The 24927-nt window shown below is 35.8% G+C and overlaps 1 protein-coding gene across 3 annotated transcripts in view; it reads right to left on the bottom strand.

The window, feature by feature from the left end:
• ANO3 (anoctamin 3) overlaps positions 1-24927 on the bottom strand; it is a 204131-nt gene that overhangs the window by 49354 nt on the left and 129850 nt on the right. For 2 of the 3 annotated variants that reach the window (XM_075755328.1, XM_075755330.1), the window contains exons 5-10: positions 14936-15088; positions 13902-14002; positions 9546-9590; positions 4060-4191; positions 2575-2681; positions 1176-1231 (exon numbers count right to left, since the gene is read on the bottom strand). In XM_075755328.1, the coding sequence (XP_075611443.1) occupies positions 1176-1231; positions 2575-2681; positions 4060-4191; positions 9546-9590; positions 13902-14002; positions 14936-15088 (594 nt within the window). The remainder of the gene's footprint in view (positions 1-1175; positions 1232-2574; positions 2682-4059; positions 4192-9545; positions 9591-13901; positions 14003-14935; positions 15089-24927) is intronic. The other variant, XM_075755329.1, reaches the window with a different exon arrangement.

Genomic DNA, 24927 nt, shown 5'->3' on the forward strand with positions numbered 1-24927 from the left:
TTTTCCCCCTCTGCTTCTTTCTGCACTGTTTACCCGTAACAGAGTCCAAGCCTCAGCATTTGCACTGGGACTGAATTTTCACTCTCAGTTGCTCGCGTGATTTAAAAAAAATTAATAAAAATAAAATAAAACTGCGTGTTCAATCACTAGCCCTTCGCACCAGTCAAGCAGCAATTAAAGTAAGAGCGGCTTAAAAATATGACTTCATTAACCTTAACTGAAACTTTGAAACAGTAACTTATGACATAACAAAGGAACATATACATAAAATGGATATGACAGCATGGTTGTGACAGCCAAAGAAAACTTCACAGGGTTTTCTGGTAGTATGGCCAGCTTTTCCCTAAAGTCAGTAAAGCACAGCGGAAGCGTTAACAGTGATGTTCAATTATTTATCTAAAATACTCCTTCTCTATATTCCCAGTATTTAATTATTAATACCATATAAAAAATTACTCTCAGCAATTTGTAAAGCACAGGTCAGTCCTTCAAAACAGGAGATCAAGTCACAACATTCAGCCCAAGCAACCATGGAGTTCACAGCTGCAATTACCAAGCTCCTGATCAGCACTTAAAATGACTGAAGATGTGTGGCTTGCTGCTTGCTCTTCAATACACAAAGATTGTCTGAAAACCCTCTGAAGTCAAGTTTTGCATTTACTTCACAGATTTACAGTCTTCAGTAGAAGACTTCAGTAACCTACTAAAGAAGATGCTGTCAAGTAGAAGTGATCCAGAACTATTCACAAAAGACTAAATAGGAAATAATTAACCAGTCTCCCTAACTTTGATCAAGTGCACAAGCTATTAGAAGACCAGAACATTTTGTAGATGGCAGGCAAAAATAATTTAACACAACTAATTGGAATAATTTGGAATAACTGATATTCTCATTAAGAACTCCACAGGCAATGTCCGGTTGATAAAAATAAAAAAAGGATTATAATGTTCTAGTTCAGTAAGAAAATGCTCCAGGAAGATATTAAAACACATTACATAAGAAAAAATTTAAAAGCCACTATTAATGTTAGAGCTAGAAATAAAAAAATGTCTCAACAGATTACACAGTGAAGTTAAAGGTTTGCAGGACAAAATTAAAAATAAAGTAGGATCTCAAAACATTAATGCAAGCTTTAAGCTAAATATAAAGACAAATGCATAATTAAACAGGTTACCTCATGTGGTGGAAATGCTGCTTCATATGTTCCATTATTTAGTAATCTATTAATACCTAAAAAGTAAAAAAAGCATTAGTTCTGATATCAATTTTTTATACACACTTAATTTCAAGCAGTGAGAATTTTCAAGTTGCATATTGAGAATGTAACTTAGTATTAGATGCCCAGGATGCTGCTAAACATGACAATAATCAATAATCCCACCCATCGTTTGTGCAGGTCTTGCAGATCCCTCAAGACTCAAACTACAGCACCTTTCTGAGGGCCAGCGTCTGCGACGTGTCAGATCAAGCGTGAGAAGACAGTTACATTCATGTTGTATTCATCAGAGCAGATGATACAGATTTGATGGGTGACCAGATGATCTGACATACACAGAGAGTGGTATGGACAGACAATCCTTGAGGCAGCAAAACCCTCGCAGTTTTAAAAGCTAACCTGTTGGTATTTTGGAATATAAGCCAGCTGAAGGAGTTTATGTATCAGAGCAATGCTCTGCATCATACTGGCTACAGCATTTTGGATCAGTTCCTAGAGTCTTCCTAAAAACAGATTTGTTGTACTATCAGAGCACAATATAAAAAATAAATAATAAATAACCATTGATAATTATAACAAAAAGATTCAGTAGCAGCACACTCATAGCCAACAGTTTCCCCAAGAAATAAGTACTCATGATGGATTTCAGATTTGTCCATTCAAACATACAAAATATGGTAAACTAATCTCACAATGAAATTTGCAGTCATCAGCTTGAAAGGCATTAGATTTGAACCGTTGTTTTCTATGCTTTTCTTATTACAACTTTCTGTAATTTCTATCATCTTATTTCATTCTTAATTTAATTCTGGCAAAGAAAATAGGAAATCATACATACATCCCCTGATCACTGCAAATGAAAACGAATAGTCAGACCTTCTAAAAACAATACTGTAATAGGGAGTTGATATAAACTGAATCTAGTCTTCAGGCCAACTGTCTCTGAGCTGCACGGAGACCTCAAGTAAGTTAAGGGCAGCTCACATTGATTCTGTTGGACTGGAAATGCTGGGTAGTAGCAGAACTACGAGGACCAGTCCTAGAAAACACTCGACAGTTTTCTGAGGGATAGGTTATCTTTATTGTGGCTCTTGATCACATAAAGTTATCATAATCGCTCCAATTTATTTTAAAGAACGAGTAATTAGACGAAAAATATTGCCAATATTCACTGAGTTGAAGAAAATAACTGACATGATGTGAATGATGTGACATTCCTTCAACTCTGTTACTGAGCAAACAAAAATATTTCAAGGAATGGCAAAATTGACTTTACTCAAATGATACTTTTTCAGGCAGGTAAAGATATGAAATTTTTATAGCTTCAGGTTAGGAAAAAAAAATACAGCACTCTCACCCATTTTGGACTTTCCATCTTCATACTTAGTTCTCTGTAGCATGTGATGCACAATTCTACTTCTTGTGGAATTGCTGAAGAAGCTGTCTTTGTTGTTTATGGTAAAACTATTAAAATAATGAATGTCTTTTAATATTCAAAACAATGCCCAGGTGTTCAAACATAGCTGCTCACGTGTTTTCTTCTTACAGTGATTTATTGGATCTTTACCCTCCCTGGTACTGCGCAAGATATAAATTTTACATCCCTAGAACATGTTCTCAGGTCCAATAAGTTTATCATCATCACAGATTATTGTTGGGAAAACACAGCAATTAAAACTGAATTCTATAATGTTCCCCTGTCTAGGTAATTTCTGTTCTGGATATAATCAATTAAAAAAAAAGATCTTCAGAAGCAGTAGTTGTTCTCAAATTCAATGAGTTGGCAGATGTCTGTGTCACGGAACCATCAGAACTGCTATTTAGAAAAAAAAAAGAATTATCTCCTTGCACTGGACACTTGAGTAGCAGCTCCACCACCACTTTCCCTTAGAGAATCTGAGGATGGAGCCAAATCAAGCATCCTTTCCCAGATGGCTCTGGATTCCAGACGCCAGAAATCTGAAATTTAGGAGCTTTTGCCTACTCAGCTGTGCCAAAAGTGACGCTATTACAGTTGATAACGTCAGCTGAGCTGGTTGAGAAATGACACCAAAACGGGTTATTGATTCAATGCAATATAGTTCATACTGAAAAAAAAAAATCAGATTATAAAGCAATTACTCTGTCTTTCCAGGGTAAAGTCAGTCCACTAGCATATATCTTCTTTACTGAGAAGAAAAAAAATTCTGTTTAGCCTAATTTATCCTTCTACTTTAAAGAACATTTCTCTCCTAAAAGAATTATCACAACATACTTTAAAAATGAAGAAACAGCGAGAATTTTAAAACCTAACTTTTTGGATTCTGATAAAATTTATACCACAGTTTAACTACATCATCACCATCAACACGCTGATCTGAACACATGCAGTTTTTATTTGGTGTATAAATATTTATACTTTCAGAGACAAAAGCATTTTTTAAATGCAGATCTGGTAAGAGAGAAAAAGAAATCATCACTGGTTTTAGCTTGCCTCCAGGTGTTCCCCATTTCAACAGCTGCCTCAGGTTTTGCCTAAGTAAAATATGTAATTACGCAAAACAAACTCGAGCCAGTATTTGCATTTTGTAAGGTAATGGAAAGAAAAACTTCTAAACCAGAAAGGCAGTGTTCATTTTTCAGTCAAATTTCTGCCTATACTACTGAGTGACCATCAAATAGCAAGTAAGAGAGTAGAATTTCGCTTTAAGAGAAAACCCATAGCAAATATCCGATAGGAGACTGGGTATTTGCCAGTGACCATCTGTTAACGGCTGCCTCTATGGCACTTGCTTAGAAGAAGTGAGAAAATAAAAAAAATCCTTGTGGTCTCTGGCGCTGCCTTTCCAGTTCCAGCACTTACTGGTGTATGCGTGCACGGCTAAAGGGTGCTGTGTAGCAATCTGTTTCTTCCAGATCAGGTAGGGCCTCCTTATCAAGCTTCATTGGATTTCTGGGCAACCAACTTTTCAGCTCTCTCATATTCCTCTGCAAACTGAGACAATTAAGAAATCAGATTTAAATGCTCTCACCTGCTTGTTATTTCTATCTCTGACATATTTAGTGACATCGTACTAGAAATGACATGAAAGCAGGAAATTTCCACATTAAATAAACTAAAAGAAAATAAGGAGTTAAAAAGCAAAATTAACAGTATTTATTTGTGATCTATCTTGCATACTTTAGTTGAGCACAACTCATCCTAAAATTAGTGGGAATGTGGTTTGAGATGGGACCGCAGTATTGAGTCTGGGGAAAATACTTTTCCAAGGCAGTTCATCGGCAGAAAGAATTGTGGATGCTTATGCCTTACTCCAGAACCCATCTAATTACTGTCTCTAGCCCCATTGAACAAGGCAAGCGTAACTCCTCCTCCCTCCCTTGCCTGGCGACTCGGAAACTAAAATTCCTAAAATTTTCAGGTAAATACAAGACTGCTCAGGATCAAATTTTTATAGTGTTCTGATTTTAATAAAGCCTTCCCCTGCAAAATTTTCATCAAAATGCAAGGGCTGATATTGTCTTACAAAACAGCATACCCACAGATCAAATAAAGAAAGGGAAATGTTATACAGAAATGGTAATACAGATAAAAAACTAGGTATGGCTTCATGCGGGTTCCTAAAAACTGACATTATAAAACACAGAACATAATTTTTGTATCCTCAATTCGATTATGTACTGGTAACAAAAAGGGCTTTCTTTCACTGGCAACTTGCCTAAATAGTATCTCCGTATATGGTTTATACAGGGGAAAGTTTAGTGCAGTGCAGTTAATTTTTCAGCAAATGCTAAAAGTTACCTCCTTATTACTTCAGTTTTGCACTCCTTGCTGACCTATATTTTTTTCACATTCAACTGCAAAGAAATATGGGTATTTAGGGAGTACGTCTCATATTACACTAGTGCTGTATTATGACACTCATCAGAAATCCAGAAAAAGTCTAATTTTTAGAAAAACATTCCCTAAATAATATTTTTTCAATGGGATTTGGGCCTTACTTGATGAACACGTATGTATGCATGACACATAAAGCATATATATATATCTCATATCCACAAAAAACTATAAAGCAAAGTATCAGAATTTTTTATCTGAGGTGAATACTGAGCTAAGCAGAAGCAGAGCTACCCATTTCGTAATTAATAGTAAGTGATGACACAGTAAGTTGCTCTCGGGTAGCAAAGCCACCTTTGTGAAAACGTACCTCTTATTCTCAACATCAGCAAAAAGCCCGTTCTATTTAACACTGTCAGACAGAAATCTAAGTCAAATGTGGGATCAGAATTTACACTGACATCTAAAATTCTCAAATTGTTGTTCTTGCTATATATTGCCAAGGTATTGGTGCACACTATGTGTAATTGGTGCAGCACTCGAGGGACAGCACTCTCGCTGAAACTAAGCATTATGAGCTGAAGACCATCACTACATTCATAAAGCTGAAACACAGAAAACGGTTCCCGGGCAGGTGGATCCCTGAGGTGTCTCCTCTACTCAAATAACACCTTACTGTGCGAGTCGATTATCTTCACTGGTTCCAGTGGAAGTTCTCTCAGTACAAAGTTATACGCAGTATATGTAAGTCCAGTTTTTACTTTTTCTTCTTTTTTTTCCTGTTGTATGCATGCTGATTTTTTTTTTTTTTTTTAGTCAAACCCCAGGCTTTAATGAGGAAAATATACAGATGCATCAGGAAGAAGAGCAGAAGAACAATGCATCTGAATTCAGGTTTTTTTATTACAAAATTCTTTTAAAATTGGTTAATTGAAAAGCCTTGATCATTTCCTGCTCCAAAAAACCCCTAAAAAACTAGTAGACAATTATTATCTTAAAGAAATTAGCTCTTTTCAAAAATTCGTGTCTGCTGCTTTTAACATGCAAACTAATGAAGATCAGTATTGGAATAAATTAAAAATTACATCCACATTACATTTGCAATTTCTCTTCTGATGCAAAAAGGCTTTTTATCTAAGATGTGATTGCTTTTTCATTACATCACTTATGGCTGATCACTCCAAAACTTTGTGCCTTCAGATAGCATAGACCATTTCACCTGAAAAGTACCTGCCTCCCATGTACAAAAGCAATCTGGCAAGAGAGACCTCTTTCCTTGGCTTACGTTATTTTACAGCTGAAGAAGAAACTGAAGTTTCATTCAAAGTAATAACAAAATTCAGACAAATTTTTGCCTATAACATAGGACTAAGTATTAGCATTTTTACTCAGAGTGGCTTTCTAGGTCAAAAGTAGCAGTTTAAATGGATTCCTGCTTTAATCTCTTCAGCGTAGTCTATTTAGTAAGAATAAAAGCAGACAGAGCTGGTCTGGTGAAGTCACTCATGAAGTCGGGAGTTCACGCAATGAGATCAAAAACGTCCCAGTGGAAGAGTGCTGCAAGATGTGGGCTGATACGTCAGGTACGGTTTTATTGAAAGCACTCCAACTGGGTCTACCACAACTTTATGCACCTTGGACGACTGGGATATTATTCTGAAACACACATACATTTTATTCTTAGATATAAAAATCAATATTTTATGAAGATGCCTGTAATTTCAGCTTTGCTCAACTATACTGTTACATTTTATTTGGTTAGTTCTTTTTTCCAGAACTAGTTTAGTCCGAAAATCCTTGCAGATTATGTTTACTCAGCAGACTGCAATGCAAAGAAACACAGTCTAGGTGAATTTGGAATTATCTGATCTGCCACAAGATACCTGAATTAAGCAACTGCCACTGGTCACGTTAGGTATTTTTGACAGCAATCACCACCCAGCGTTTTGCTCGGTGTTTCTGCCTCATATATTGACAAAAATCTACAAGACTGGCTGGAACTGTCAACCGTATGCCACCAAATTACATGGACATGGTACTATGTTTTGTAATGGGAAACGTGTTACGGTTCACAGATTGAATACATGGACACAATCATCACTGAAAAAGGAAAAAAATGATGCTATACTTGTTCGATGGAACGACATTAATAATTTCACTTTAGTGTGCAGGTTGAAATCCAAAAGGTTTTAAAAGTCCTTTGCAAAGCATGCTTACTGCAGCTCAGTTGCTCAACAAAGCTAGTTTTGGTTCTCTATCCTTACGAATACAAATTTCAACATTTCAGTGGGCAGAGTGAAGCTGCATACTTAAGCTACTACCTTTAAATTTTCTTTTCCCCGATGCCATTTTAACCAGCATGAAAACGATGTGTCTGCTAAGGCAGATACAAGACTGATTCATTAGATTATTCAGTCTTAGATCTGAGAGTTCAGACAATTTTTGATACCAACATTATTTACTTGCACGTCCCACTTGTAGCAACTTCCTTTGATAAGATTTGCTGAAATATTGCTCTTAAGGAACATAGTAAAATTATTTTTGTAGTGCATCCCTATGAATAGAATTCAAGCTCCGTAAGATTAAGTACAATGCTAAGGTTTTTTCCTAAGGTACGTAAATAAAGATATAGTGAGATGCCACAGAGATATCAGACATAAGAAAGATAGTATTAACAGTAAGCATTACACTTACCTTCTGTCCTTTCACTCGTGCTCCTAATAATCTTTGGCAGACTTTTTAAAAGATATTTATAGATATATACATCTACCATATAACCACATCAGTAAATTCAGAGTAGTGTGCATGTCACAGCAGGGTCTAATATACTAGTGTTACCCCATACTCTTAAATTATACAAACTCCATAGCCTTAAATTTTACCTTTGATTTACAAAGATTTTAATATAGTTCTTCATCAAAGCTCTTGTAAATTCCACTTAATGACTTAGAAACATTAATGAGATATGACAAATTACAGAGAAGCAGTGAAGTTTGAAAAGTTGTAAGATGCAATGAAACAATAATAGTAGCAGAAGTTAAAATGATGAGATGCGTATGACAGCAATTTTAGAGTTAGCTTTCATTTTTCAAGATAATTTCTTTTTCACACTATTTTGCGCACTGGATCGTGTAAAGGGGCAGAGAAAATATTCAGAAAAATATTCATCCCCAAATTCTCGCAAAGTAAATCACAAGTAAAAACATTTGTCTCAAATGAAAAATCAATCTGGCATGAAAACTGTTTATTATTTGGTTCACAGGTACTGTGCAACAACTTCAATTGCACGTTTCAGACATCTGCCCTTCTAAATAATGAAAATAAATTCATTTAATATCTCGGACTCACCAGATGGATAACAGATGAAATGAGACAATTTTGCAGTAAAGCTCGTTGATTTTGCCTTTGCATTACAAAGCACATCACTTACATTTTTCATAATGCACGCTAAAATGGAGCAAGCATGTGAATGACTGGGAAGAGGAAAAACTGCAGTTGTAAATTTATGTTATAGATTGTTTTATTTCACTATATTTTATCTGATTATGTTTAAAGTTTTCTCGCTTTACCGTTCAACAGTGCTTTGTCTATTTTCGTTAGCTGATCTTCCTGCAAGCTGATATCATGAGACTACTGAAATTGTTCCTAAGAAATAATGAGAGCCCTTCATCATCTAAAGTAACAACAGGAGAACCCAAATCAAATGCAATCTCATCTCAAGATCCATCTCGAGAAAACCCGTGATAGAAAACTCTTTCAGGAGATTTCCCTCATGTAAAAATTTTCATATCTTTTCCGTAGGTAATTAGGATTTACAAGATATCATTATGCTTGACTAGAGCAACAGGGAGTGATTACAGCTCACAGTGTCCCCCGTTCTTCCTCCCCAGCTCCCCCAGGCTCCTTTTGCCCGCTGCGGTGGCCTATTGTACCCTTCTCCTGGCTTCTTCTGACGGAAGCAGAAACAACAGCAGCTGCATATATCTGCCTCCCAGAGAGTTAAACAGCTTTTACTGCAGCGTACAAGTTATTCTGTCAGCTATTAAATAAAAATTCAATACAGGCTTTGGCGCATGGCACTGATTTAGCCCTGATCACCGGAATGCACAGGAGAGAAGTTACGTTTGCATGTCTAAGGAAATAGCTGACTACCAGAATTTGAGGCATGCACTCAAAAGTATCTTCCACACTAAAGAAATACGCCTTGGTAACAGCAGACGGAACTGTAGAGATGGCTCCAGTATTAAATCTTTGCTGCCAGGATAAGGCCACTTTTTTTTTTTTTTCCTGGCGTAAACACTTTTGCATTTCTAAAATGAGAACTGGCAAAGCTTTAAAGTATTGCATCTTGTTACAGATGAATATTTTAACACTTTGAGCTAACATATTTTGAGTTTTCAGGAAAATAATCTAATTTTCCAAGTTTCCTGGATAAATTTACAACTGCGAATGGATTTTCTGTAGCAGGGTGACTATCTGACAAAATTAGAAGCTGCACATCACCCACCAACCTGCCCATGGTTTTGCTCCTCCAGTCAGTGTAATAACATTTTTTCCTGAAAGAACAGCAAAAATCAGCTGAGAATAATCAAGCAGGAGACAGCTGAAAAGGACATATACATTATAAAAGAACACCGGACATTTTAAAACATGCATTTTCACAGGCAGAAGGGGGAAAAACAGTTAAAAAAGGCAACTAAAATAGAATAAGTCATTAAAATGCTGTGATTTCACATATTTTCAAGTTCAAAATTTGTTCCTGAGTCAAAATTAAGTTTTAGATTTGTAGCTAATAATAATAGCTAATCAAAAATTCATTCATAAGCCATCCATCAGACAGGATTCAATGGTGTCATGCTAGTATTCATTTCATGTGATCTTTCTTAGCTTAGATTCTTCTTAGAAGAATCACCAGGGCTTCCATGCTATTAAATGCTTTATGCACTCTATGCATTAAATACCATAAGCACGTAATGCCATTAGATCTATCCTCATTCTGTAAAGTGGTATGCCATCACCTCCCCCTGACATTTTGCGTCCAACTGAAGAACACTACACGACCCTAAAAATCTAAGATTACTATCTGTAACAAACAACTCTTATGTTAACAGTTCTTTTCTCTCCACCCTTCACTGGTCACAGAAACTTAGAGAAACAAGACCAGAATTTCCTAGTCAAGTCTTCTGAGAGAAGTTATTTTGAAACCATATAGAGACATATTTGGTGCAATGTAATATTTTATACATCTAGTTTCATTTTTTCAGGTTTTTTTTGTTTTTTTTTTTTTTTTTTCTGGCTGCCTCCTATCATTTCATGTCACATTTCAACTCCACAAAGGCCTCAATCCTGCAGATTCCTCGGAGGATCCGTATCTTTACCATGGCACTCATCTGGGGACACCAAAGTTCAGCACCAGGGGCTTTGCTCCTCTCTTAATTCATCTACTTAAAATTTGCCTAAATCCTTTCTACATTGGCAATGTTTATTTTTTAGGAGGAATTAAAACAAGCTTATTTGGATAGATTAATAGAAAAGTTTAACATTATTTTCAGTTGGTATTTTAACCTCCCCCTCTCCATTCTGACACACACAAAAATGGAGGTTTACTCTGGATATTTCTCCATCTCTTCTTAGCCTAGAACCAGACATACTTAACAAGATGTCCAACTGCCCAGCTGTACGTTACTTACATTACAGTAACCCAGTGAAATGAATACATTAAAAGGATTCGAAAAGAAATGTTGCCTAGAAAATACGTGGCCATGGGAAAACCACATATCTACCAATCTGCAGGCTGTTGGCAGCCTCACACTTGGTACGAGTAGGCAGAATTGTAAATGAAGCAGTGTAGAATTATTAAAGGATTTTCAGACATTATTTTTTTTTTTTTTAATAAAACCCTTCCTTCATTCCCTTTAATTGCCCTTAGCTGTTTTGCACAGATGGAGTCCAGCTAAGCTACAGACACAACTAATTTATCCATTACACACAATGATAATTATATGTGTCACAAGATATAATTGTAGATACAGATAAAATTAAACTTTTGTTTGAGTTTCAGAAATATATAATAGATTTTCATTTCTACTGACAGACTATATACTTCACAAAAATATCTATAAATTATTAAAAAAAGTTTCAGTCATGATCTAACCTTGGTGCTAACATAAATCCTGTTTGAAACCATATACAAGAGAACAGTGATGACCACAGACTGGTCTTTTGAAGTGTTAGAAAAATGTTATTTTGTAATTGAAACCCTGAGGTTCCATCTATATTACATATATGATGCATACTATATATCTACCAATACATTTAGGTATAATGCCATGCTAAAACAGTTCTGGGACGCTGGGTGGTCCCCTGGGTCAGAAAAAAAGCATTTTTACTTTTCAGCAACAGAGAGAAATACTTCTTAAGCCGTGTAATAATTCTGTTTATTTTGTTTAGATTCCTGGATTGAGCAAAATGAACCTAAAAAGCATGTTTAATTCTTCATGCATTATTCATGTAGGACGCCGACATATGGTATATTTTAGTGACCATAACCAAAAGCCAAAATTTTGCAACACTGTGCAAGAGAACAAGGGTGTACGGCATTAAAGTGCTGCAGGGAAGGTTAGCTCTCTTCTTCGATTATGTATTAAAAATGGACAGTCAGAAGCCACTGATAAATCAGATAAAGGCTAAGAGAAATAATCTGTTTTTAGAATCATAGACGATTCCTCTGTCCATTGAATGGAGAAAATAGTTACCTCAGGAAAGTAATATAAGCCATCCAGTCAAGAAAGGTTTGATTTAAATAAGCAAGCTCAAGATGAAGAAAAAAAAAAAAAAAAAAAGTGCTTTTGACAGAACATGTAATTAAATTAAAAAATGTGCGGTCACAGGATGTTGTTACGGAAGTGTAGATGGCTATTTCTGCATCCATGAAAAGCCATTGGGGGCTAATATAAACAGAGATGAAGACATGAACTCTGCCTCAGAAAGCCTCTAAACTGCAGCCTTCTGGAAAGAGAGAAGGCATCATGAAACACACCTCCAGATCTGCTCGGCTGCTGTACCACACACTTCAGCCTGGCTGCTGACAGAGCAAGACAGACCTTTGGTCTATTCTGCTACGTCCACTTTGTGCTCACAATAAAACTGTGTTCACTTTTATTTTTTAAAAAAGAACGGAAATTAAAGAAACAGATTGCTTGAAATATTCACACAAGTTCTAGATTGCAACTTCATTTAAACTCCTACTAAAATCTTTTTAAGGTGAAAAGAAATGGTGATCAATTTAATATTTCTCACAGTTCTATTATGAGGTAGAGGTAGACAGTGGGCTTCTGTCTTAGAAGTAAATGTGTTTCATTCTACAGCAAAACTGCTAACAAAGTCAACCAGCAAAATTTAACATTTTATCTACTTTTGGTGTACTGAACTGAGTGGGATAAAAGGAAGCTAAAGCAACAGCCCAGAAACAAAGAAACATGGATCAGACACTTTTTGGGGAAGAAAAAACCAAACAAAACCAACTAATAAAAAAAAGAGACTATATATACATGTCAGTTAATAATATAATAAACAAACAGGACTTTGAATGCCTTCAAAATAAAGCAGTATTGCAAAAGTCAGCCCTTTTTTTTTTTTCTGAAGAGCACTACTGATCTGTGAAGTTATAAAATGATGAAGAATTCAAATCATTGCTAAATCCTAACTTAATTTTGTGACTTCAAGTATCAAAACCAAGAAAGAACTATTTCTGTATCAGAATTTAGATGATTGTTTATGTGTGTGTACTCACATATGCAAACACTTCTATATTTAAAATGTTGACAAGTATTATTCAAACTAGAGAAGATCAAATGGCACTGTAATAATATTCTCAAACATATGGGAGATGACTGTTACAGAAAAGATTGTTTTTTTAATGGAAAGTACTTTGAAGGCTTTACGGGATGATGTGGAAACTCAGCATAGAACTGAGTATTTGAAGGGAGTTTTGAGCAAAGGATGCTTCACGATGACTGTTTCTGGCTTAGAACCAACGCAAGAGAGCCACGCTGCAATAGCTGAAATCGGCAGGGACAGGAAAGAGAGAGCACTCGGCAATCCAAGTGAGAAAGGAGTGCTGTAAGGGTATTTTCCGTGAGTCACACAGCTTTGGCATCTGGTTACCACTTTAACTCCTGATGAGGTTTACAGCACACTACATACTCTTCTCTCTGTCGAAGAATATTATTTATCGATTTCAAAAGGGACATTTTTTCCTTTAAAAGCTTCTGTATTATTGCAGGGGATACTAACTTGTCCTACAAATAAATAACAAATATTTATCGCAAAAACATACGATAGAATTACTTTAGCACATAGACGAGGAACTCGGTTCAGTTCATTATTCTGCCAAAGGAAAGCTAGAGTACCAAGAAATAAAAGTATCTCGTTTTCTCCAAAGTATGCCAATATGCGTTATCTTGGAGACCGAGAAGACACCAGCTATTTCTGTCATTTCACTTGCCTTTGGGTAAGACTTCAGGAATACCTGAAAAACATGGAGAATACTTGAGCCCAGATGGAGAATACCTGCAACTCTGCCAAGGACATCCAAAACAATGTGTGAACTATTAACAGTATTTTCTGAAGACATATGCTCGATTTGACTTGGAAGGTCAGCTTGAAAACAAGTACCACAGGTAAATGGGAAAAGCACAGTGCCTATTATTTGTTTCTCCTCTCCTCCCTCCATATCATCTCACTAAATTAAACATAAGCATGCCTGGCCACAATGCAGCAAAGACTGCATTTCAGCCTTAAGGTAAGTAATGAACTTTTAATATTAAAACTAAATTACAAGTTTCTTAAAATAGTTTCCACAATACCTGAAGGGCATCCTGATGTTCATTCTTTCTGCGTATTTGCACAATGTCTCCCACGGACAGTGAATTTTAACAAACATGATATCGCTGTTTGTAACAGCTGGCTGTAAAGAGTAGTAACAAATAAATACATATTAATAATTCAAACCTTTATGGCATTCACCTTTCTAAAAGCATTCTTCAGGGTCAAATTCTGCTTTTAGGCCTGAAGTGGCGGTGCAAGTCTGAAAACACTCTAAGTGCTCTGAGCTAGACAAAAGAAAATTAATAACTTTTTTTTTTGCCAAACCCTGTAATAGGAGTAAACTATTAGAGATATTAACTTGGAATTTTGGGAAAACAAACTAACAGATCAGAGTCAAGATAACAAAATCACACCCATGCAACTAAAAAAAAAAAAATTAAAAAAAAATCCCTTTTAAGACACAAAGGATTTAAAAGTTTCAGTATTTCAAGGGAGGAGGGATTTGACAGTGAAACTTTGCAATCTGCATAAAATATGATTTTCATTTTTAATACTATTAGAATAAGAGGCATTCAAGAAAAATTAGAAGCCTGAACAGCAGCACTTAAACTGTAAACTAGCCTAGCTGAAAGAACCCAGTGCAGATCGAGCCCCGTAAACTAGAGATGGATTAACTTGGCACTGAAAATCTTTACCCCTTTAAAACCAGAGGCATTTAGTATCATGCATTCAGGTGAAAGACACAGAGGTTATACATTAAAGCAATAACATGAGTTACTGAAGCTTCTTCTGTTTTGCAGATAAGGAGCTGGGATCTATACTGCACTACACCTGCTCCAATTGAAAAGTGATTATACTTGGCAGGGTACACGTGTGTGTGCATGTATGGACAAGCTTGCATCTCAAAGACATGTTAAACACACACCATCAAACAGCTGTTATTATTATTTTAATAGCATTAAACAAAGCCTAACTGGAAAGGTTTGTAAGATTGTCACGAATCATTAATACATCCAATAAAGTACGACAGTATTATAAAAGTTTTTTACACCACATAAGCTACAAAACTCACCTCTCGTTCTAACATTAACCCTTCTGCTCTCAAATTCTTCTCAAACGTGCTTCTTTTTTCTACCTGCGGACTTGACTTCTTGTAGACCAAGATGTAATCAATGCGTTTTTTGCCATCTTTGAAGAAGAGGCCTGATGATGCCATGGCATCAGTCTGGAGAAGATAAAATAAAAATATACTAAATGTGGCATTCATAAAGATGAAGAGCTCCATCACAAATTCCATGTAACACAGCATTTCCTAAAGCACGGAAACGTCCACATATCCACAGGAAGAATATATAAAGAACAAGTCACAAGAACAAGCAGTTCATATTCATCAGTTGCTCAGGATTTAAAAATAATTAGAATAAACCAAAATAAAAGAGCTCCAGAAACCCCATATTCTAGCTATTTCTTTCAGCTGTGGAAAAACCTTAAAATTATTGTATGGCATATATAGATATAAACCTCTGCTAATCCTTACTTTCCAGTAGGAATTAATAAAATTTGAAGACAAGTAAATTAAACCAAGTTTGCCAGCTTTGTTCCTGGGCAAATTTTATATAACAAATATATTTTCTCCTAAAGAGAAATAAATCTAAAAAAAATTAAAAAAGAAGTGCTATTGTTTGGAAAGTTTTCCTGGATATTCCCATTGAAATGCTTTTTCAATGTCATGTTAGCAATGTTTAAATCTTGTCTGGTTTCTTCCCACCACGCTTGCAAACACCAGGGATTCTCTGACCTTGATACAGAAAATCCTGCTTTAGATGCCGCTGCTGAAAGCTATTTTTGCATTCTGTGTTTTGCACGATTCAGAACAGACAGTGGCTATATCAACTGGTGTCAGACTATGACGGCTTTGAAATCGGAAAAGGTAAACTGAGAAACTATCATCATCATCTGGAGAATGCAGCACTTGTTTTAACACAAACTGTCCAGAACAAGTACATTAGTTTGAAGTAAGATACATTACATCTACATATAAGGGACCAGAAGTCTATGAATACTGCATCTTTAGTCAATAGGATGCTAGTCTTAGAAATTCATCCTATTTGGATTGTTTGATATGAAAGTTGTAATACTCAGAGTTACACCCAATAGTCACACTTTCTACCGATAAATAGAATCAACTGTTAGTGCACGCTATCAGCAGTGTAAATACTGGATCCCGGCTCACTTGTTTCTACATGAAAGGTTTTTTTTTAACTCCCACATAGCTTACTGCCAACTTTCTACATATGCAGTGCTTCTGAGAACTCAGTCTGCAAAAACTAAAGTTTTCTAACAAGATTCTTCCTCTTTCTCTGCTTTTTTAACTCCCAAAGCAAAAACCAAGGAACAGTCATTCTCAGACCACCTAGCGTTATGAAAAAGCACATCATCACGTCTGGGAACATTATTTAAGTACATTAAGCTTCAATTTATGTACAGTTAAGCTTCTTTTTCCCCTCAGCAGCTGGTGATGGCATCGTCTGTCTTTTCCAGATGACACTTTTCAAAATTAACCATAAAAGCATTCTGTTACCTGCTCCAAGGTACATACCTGCTTATGTACTTTACTAACAAGTCTATAAATACAAAATGAGCGTTAGAAATCTCAGCTTCGTCACACTTGGCTAGAGTTATGCTGTCACTTCCATACTCTGCTTCAGGTGCAACCATCCAGATGTGGAAGCAATTTCAGTCTTTGGAACACAGGAGAGCTGAATTCAAATCCCTCCAGGCTAAGTCAAAACTAACCTGAGTCTTTCTACTACCTGGGTAAAGGTCTTCATTTCTAAGCATAAAGATGGCATTCTTTTCTTTCCTCTTGGGATTGGCATTCGTCATCTTCAGAGGTTTCTATTTGCTTCACGTGCAACTTGCTGGGAGAGGCGTCACCACCTCAGGGCTAGAGGGCGCAGGGCAGCACTGGGGCATTTGGTGTACGAGCGCTGGTTGATCCCCGCCGCGCTTGTCTCCTCCTGCCCACTGCTGCCTTCCCTCCATCACAAAATAATGGATAATGTAGCATTCAGAAACCTCTGAATACCTGCCCTTAGCCCAACCGAGGGGAAACGCTAATCCTAAATTATTTTGGAAGTTTGTTGAGAACAAGAAATATCCTTTCCTTTTGCTTGGCTTTTGATTTCAGATTTTCATTTTTATTAAGTTAAAGTTAAATATAACAGAAAAAAACAAGGAAAATAATTTATCAATATATTTATCAAACATTTATTGAAGAATAGCATACCCTATACTCCATTAATTGTTTATACATTATTTTATTTCTATTTATCTCAAGATATTCAGATAAATAATATCTGAAGCCCAAAGCAAGCTAACCAAGATTGTTAACCAAGATTATTAGTCCACTGAATACAGGGTCTGTCACCCCTTCTAAGAATTCTGAATGGGGATAGTAGTAAAAACATTCATTTTTATTATTTTTTTAATGTCGTAGATGTAGTGATCTAAAGACACAAGATGCAGAGGTTTGAAGGTGAGGCAGAAGATGAAAGACTTGCATATTCAAACTTGCACGTTCATATTTGTGAATGCCCAAATTTTTTTCAGGTTCAAGACACAAACAATGAACCCGCTCTTCAACAATGAATTACTGTGCAAGTACTTCACAAAAGCAGATGAGAGCAGGCTGCTGTGGTCCACGAAGGAGGCAAAATCACATACAAAAAGCCTGACCAAAATTCCCCCAAAGGGGGGAATCTGGAGCTTCTCATATATAATTTCTGCTCATGCAGTCACTCCACAGACATTATGCAAATTAAATCTACCTTTACCTTTCTTTGGATTATTATTTCCAGCCTTTCTTTCCTCATTTCTAAAATATCTGCTTTTCTTCAGTCTTGGAAAAACACGTTTTCTTTCTTGGATTAACAACAGTGTGCAAATATGCCCTCAGATTCATCTGCACCAAACAGAATTCTTTGGGTGCAATGTTCAATAAGTAATGACCTGTGCTGATAGTAGAGAGAAATTTTCCATCTGCTCATCTCGGACCACTTTCAGAGGCGTACTGCCACAGCCTGAGATGTGCGATACTGAAGCCGCTTACCACAATCGTGCAGTGAACCCAACCTATACTCTAGCGATTTCAGGACTGATTCGCTTTAATGCTACTCGCACTTTACTGGTTTCACTTTAGTGTAATTCTCAAGCAACGCTGTCCATCTACGTTAGCAGGAATGCCTGTGCCAGTAAAAGAATTTATCTGGTGATTGAGGTGTTTTTTCAGTTCAGCTGAAGGAGCTCCATAACGTCTAAGCAGAACAAGGAGCAGTAATTTCAATTAAACATATGAGTCAAGGTGAATTGGCCACTATTTACAGCTAGCACAGTGAATCAGTCTTTTAGTACAATGGGCATTCAGGCAAAAGTACATTTATTATTTATCTGCTGGTTTGGACCAGTAAATATCTGATACATTCTTTCACCTTTTTATCGACACAGTGGAGGAGAAAAGCATCAGAAGAAATATTTTGTGCAAAGCCCTTACACTCCTCTACTCTTTTTAAGATTTCCTGTCGCACCTGGAAAATGTGTCTAAAGAGGACTGATCAATGCTGGTTTTTCTCTCTAATCCTCTCCAGCCTCTTAGTTTTCCAGATCTTCTGAAACAATATCCACCTGATCAGCTTTCCTACATTGACATACATATGAAAACTTACTTAAGGTTTGAGAGATTCCTTTTAGAGTATTGCTATACAGTTCAGCTTGCAAACCCAAGTTTTAACTTCACCTTGTTCTTCCCAAGTCTTTAAATACATGAACTTTAAATCTTATCTATTTGCGTACTGAGGCTGTGAAGTGCTTCCTCACTCAACGGTAAACTTGTTCATAATGCAGAATTGTAATACACTCGTTTGCATCAAAGTAAAATATTACCGAAGGCTTTGCCACTACAGATCTGTTGCAGTTCCTTGGTTTTCTTTATTTATCATTTTTTCATTGATTCATAGCTCGTGATTATTACAACAAATAACATGACACACTGCTTCGAAGTCTGAAACGGTGTAAAATTCAGAATACTGACATTATCGTTCAGCTGAAGTTTACAGTTTACACAAGACAAAACAAAGTGATCAATTTAACCTTGGAAAAGAAGCTTTGGCTCTAGCAAGAAAAGTGAAACAAAAGTATAATAGAAATATCTAGGAAAAGTATAAAATAAAAAGACTTTGCATTTCTATTCAAATCTGGTACAAGAAGAGTTTGCTTGGATTTAGCCAAGAAACATAGATTTTTCAAGAAACTATTTTTCAGATTCTAATTAATAAGCAATGCCCTCTTTACAAAGTGGGAACAGCTGTTTTACAGGCTCTTTCTCTCCCCAATTAATTTAAATAGCACAATTCACAGAAATTATAACTATTTCGACTCTACTGCTCTGTAGATTAAACTTTTGCAAATTTTTCACCCCATACATAGAAACAAATATTCTAGAAGAGTGAGTTGGAACCATTCCCAAAACAGTGAGCAAATTTTAGGTTCATGTTAGAGTAAATGACATGGTATGGTAGGATTTAGGTTTGCAGTATTTTATTAATAGCAAAAGCACTGGCAAATTTTAAACTTACTGAAGATTAGTGAAAAAATACACTATAACATAATAAATCAGCATGTTACGATCAACATCCAGTAAATCAAGTCTGATATGAAAGAAATTGTCTAACTTGTTTGTTTCATGTATAACATTTTCATTACCAATATCTAGCATATAAATGCTAAACAAAGAGCAGGGAACAAGAGCTTTAAAAGAAATTTGCCAGCAATGGCAATAAAAATAAGCACGATTGCTACATATTTTATACATACATACATACACACACATAACCTCAGAGGCTGACAACTCGTTAGTTTAACGTCATCTGTTAGTAGTTTGCTGCTGATGCACTTTGTAAGTTGCTTTAGAATGTATGTAAACTATAGTTTCACCTGCTACCCTCACAATCAATAGTTCTAAATAAAACCTCGATAAAAGCAGAACACAAGTGCTGGTCTGGCAGCACTGGACTCAGCCCAGAGCAGGTTGTTCTAAACCCATAGACCATATACAGGGTGCCCATATACAGGGAGAAACAGCTTTTACACTGGGGTGTAGCTCAGGCAGCGAACAGCCTGTGTTTTAATTTCTGACGTGAAGGAGAGTCGTTTACTTAATAAAAAGAAGATAAGTAAGTTTCAATATTTATATGAACATCCAAAGAACATCCATTCTCAGCCACAATCAACAACAGTAGCGTTCACTTACATAAGTGTCGCCTGATACAGTACACAAGGATTAAGCCCTCACCGCACAGTATGTTTATTTTGCCTCTACAGTAGACAGGATGAAGTTCAACTTTCCTCTACGTGGGTGGTGTGATTTGCATTTAGATTTGTAAAATTATGTAAAGGAAAGCAAATACACCAATAGACTAGTATCTGTGATCCAAAAGATAGATGGATGCGCACAGCTGGACCTCAGGATTCCTCTTGTACAATTTGGACCCCAAATTTACTAAATTTCTCTCCCCAAAATCTTTTTATTTCAAGGTGATGATGTTTAGAACAAAATTCATTTCCTTCCTAAGACGGCTTGTGAATTCTGACAGCTAAATGTGCTAGAGAAAAATAATTTTGATAAACTTTTACCAATAATGAAGCAACATACTAACGAGAGACTTAAATATCTTGGGCTTTTTTCACAGGGTAACTGTAAGAAGAGAAGGAAAGAATCCACCAGTAGAAAAAGTGATGCTGCTATTGGAAATGGAAGCGCTGAGTCCCAGCATCACCGCTCCATAATAGCACCACCTCGCCAGACGCATTTTTTTAGAGACAAAGACGTAGGGAAAAGTAGGAGAACCAGAAAACACGTGAGGAAGAATAAAAGACAAGTAAATAGATTTTGAAATGTATTTTCTTCCTCATGGAAACAACAGTATGTTTGCTGACCTACTGCTGACACATAAAGTTTATTGGCATGGAGTCTTACAGTCCAAACAGGACTGTGGAGAATGTCTGACATATAGACATATATCTCATATATATATACATATATATGAGACATAAAATCACTTGGTATATTTGCAAGGAAAATCAGCTTGGAATGGAGGAGTAAGAGGGGGAGAATGAAGTTTTCAATGCAAAATACAATGGTTATCAGAGGTGGGGCAAGGAAAAGCACTTTTCTGTATGTCTTCAAGCCTTAGTTTTTAAGAGGTGTTTTAGAGATAATAATGGATGAGTTCAGGGCTATTAAATCATGTACAAGAGAGAAGTAGCCATGGAAACAATTTGAGGAACTAGGGCAGGAATTTTGACAGAGGTAAAGTCTGATGCATGAAATTCTTAGGCATGGTAACTACCTAAAACTGTAAAATCTAAATTAATAAGCTTTCCTGTTCTAACTCCGAGTAGATTGGTTATTTCTCATAAAAGAAAACTTAATACATTATTGTTCTTAGAACTTCAGAAGACCTTATTAAGTAGAGCAATTACTGGCTGATTCATGAAAACCACCTCACTTAGTTTGATTACTAATTCTCCCTAATACTACTGCCATGAACTTCACATTAACATCTTCAGTTATATTCACGCTGAAGGATGCCACCATTTCAGTGACTTATGACTCAATTCTTACTTTTAAGTATTTTCTGGAAATAAATACATTTCTAACTACAATGGGCTTATTTCCACAAACAAAAGTGAGACTCCTAATTAATGCTTGCTTTGTTACAGGATGGTTAAAAATCAAACCTGGGACCTCACAAGCTTACAGGCTTCTTAAGTTACATGAAATTGGCTGTGAAAATATTTTAGAAAATTTTAGGCTATAGCAATGCATTTATTTAAAACAGTACTAGACTAATTTTTTACATTTTAAAAATCATACTCTGCTTAAGAATACTCCAAGATGTGCTTTATGAAAAATTTTCTACTTTATAAATTTTATAATTTATTATAATTAAATCTTTTTTTGTGTTTGAAGGGTTTGGGAATGGATAAGCCAGAAATAGATTTATTATAGTCATCCTTTCAAATACTTAATTCCAAAAATATAGATTGATTGATTTTTAAATGTATAGTGGTGGGGGTTTTTCGTGGGGTTTTGTCTTTGATTTTTTTTTTTTTTTTTTTTTTGGGCAAATAACCGTGAGCATAATAACCTAGGAAAGAAAATTGGGGACATATTTGCATATGCAAAGATATCCATACTATCTTGGGCATCAGAGACAAAATAGCCTGGTTAACAGGCTGCTGTACTTACCCATGCTACTGTATTTCTGCGCATGCTACACTGTACTGTGCAGAACCTAGATGGTTTCTGAACAGAGACTTCCAGAAATATCTAACCTTCCTAATAAAATTGCAGTTTAACTTTTTAGGAGTAAACTAAATAATTAGTAATTATTTTAGCTTCATCACAGAGGACATTTTTTTCCATTTTCAATCTATTCAGACTTACAGAGTAAGCATGAAAAATACCCTTGCATATTATATGAAAACTATATTTTGCTTCAGGAAAGGAGTAGATTTAGGTGATCTTATGCAAAATTTTGAAAGAAAGTCTGTTCAATGTTACTGAATGAGGCAGCAGCAATGGAGGATATTTGGAGACAGGAGGAAGCTTCCCATTTTTAATACTTAACCACTTCTATTTGCTCTTTAAGTCTAAGAGGGAGGCCTTAATAAGAAGCATACTAACATGACCACTGAAGGTTCTTCTTTACTTTTTTTTTAAAAAAAACTTTCATCTTTCCAACAAAATTCCTTATTATTTTCCCTGCATTTCCTTTTTTTTTTTTTTTTTTTTTAACTAAACTGCGCAGCAGATGAGAGCCATGCACTAGAAGCATAAACATGAAGTTAACTTGTTGCACTTTACCCTGTCATTCTATTCTGGGATAATGCTTTTATCTGTTATCATTACTTCTAAATTTTATTTATGTTTGTGTTGTTAGACTGCATTTGGGGACTACTCCTTATCTACCAGGCTCCCTTTGCTATTCTCCTTTCCAGTACACTGTTGTCAGCTGACAACATCTTGTTCTTATTTATACGCTGAAACATTTTTATTGCCAAACCTTCTCTTTCAGCATGCATGCCTGACTTCCACTGAACACAGGAGCAGGATTATGAGTGAAATAATGTATGTGAAACAAGTGATAAATCGACAGGATTAGAACATATAGCACAAATAACAGGAAAAAATCAAACCACAAAATAATTCCTGAAAAAGTGTGGCAAATAAAATATTAAGGTTGAAGAACATTTTTACTCTGCAGATATTACATTTAATTTATTCCATTTTTCAAAAACACTTACATGAATTTCTGTAAGCAAAGTATTTGTTTTGCAGGAGAGAGAGTAATAGTTATGCTCAAAATCACAAAGAATCCAATAAAATGCCTAAACAGTATAGTTCAGTTTTCACAGGTAGATTTACCCTTTAACAATCACCGTAACAATCTACACCGAACAGACTGAGTTCTGCTCAAATTATAACGAATTTTCAGCAGTACATCCAGCTGATTAAATACAATTCTCCATATGTTTTGGCCAATTGCTTATTTAAGATCTTATTTAAAACTCCTTAGAAGTTACGTAACTTTTCTGGAGACTAAAAGAGAAAGCGTTTCAGATCCTATCCAACACAAAGCTGGTCTGGACATGCAATATTATAATGGGTATCAGTAGATACCAGAAAAAGGCAGTGAACTAGGCTACTGTATAAGCAGCATTTCTTTATAGTTCCTGAACCCATAGTGATAATATGTGAACTTTGCTCTAAAAATTCTTTTTTTACCTTGCCAGATAGCAAAATACACTACCTAGATAAAAAATTCATCTGAGGAAAAAAAAAAAAAATCCATCCGATCAAAGAGAGTAACCGTAAGGTAGCAAATGAAAGGAAATGGAAGTGTAATTTCTCAAATATTCCTATCTTGCCACTATACACATGATAGTAATTGGTACAGAATTCACTGCTACTGACTTTGCTGCTTCTCTGGACAAGTGGTGCCTCCATTCAAGCGATAAAGTCTGTTTAGCCTGCTTTCTTTTCTTAGCGAAAATAGAACATTTCAAATATCATCTTTCCAGTCAGGGACCTTCTCATTTCCTGCATTTCCCTTGTAAAAGCAGTTACTACTCTTTCCGTACTTTGCTCAGCAGCCACTTGTTGGCATCATTCCTCTGCATGAGATCCCTTGGCAGAATCACATACGTGAAGTCATACTTTCTACACAATCTCAACAGCACTTGGTGATGAAAAGATGGCAGAGATGGATAATGAAAACAGCTTTTTAATAGGTCTGAACGACTCACAATTTTCCAGTATGAAATCTGTAGATTCTGAAATGATACCAGCCTACACTAAAGGAGATTATGAGTTATAAATCATAATCAAGGAAACGAGAAAAGTAGATGGCTATCAAGATGAATGTTGGCATCAGGATGCTATATGAAAATTATCTGATGTTTCTAAAGGTTCAAAATCGCAGCAATACAAATCAGATTTATGGAAAGTGATGTCTCACGTATGTGATCTGAAACACTAAGCAATTCCTGAAAAAAAAAGGTGCACTGGCTTTCATCATGTCAGCAAGACAACATCGTTATTGCTGAAGTATTCAAGTAGCTCATCACTGACAGAGATAATAGTACCAAGTGTTAATTGCAAATAACTTTTTTAAGCAATTTTTCCCTTAGTCTCTCAAGTTTAAAACAACTCTTCCAAAACAAGCCTAAATTAGAATCATTAACAAGCAGAGAAGAATACGCTTTTATCCTTGTACACTTTGCCAATGCGGTGTTCCTCATTTTCATTCTCTGGTTAGACTGAGGAAACTTTATCATCATGATGGACCAGTTTCTTTTCCAAGTATATGAGAGTACTTACCAGCTGTAAAGCTGCAGAGAAGTCTTCTGTGCTTTCAACACTCTCAAAAAGAATTAGAAGCCTCCTTCTGCTAGTTTTATATCCATTTTGGGAAGAAATTTCCCTTAGACAGCTTCCACTAA

Source organism: Balearica regulorum, chromosome 5 (assembly GCF_011004875.1).
Source record: "Balearica regulorum gibbericeps isolate bBalReg1 chromosome 5, bBalReg1.pri, whole genome shotgun sequence".
In the NCBI taxonomy this organism is placed as follows: Eukaryota; Metazoa; Chordata; class Aves; order Gruiformes; family Gruidae; genus Balearica; species Balearica regulorum.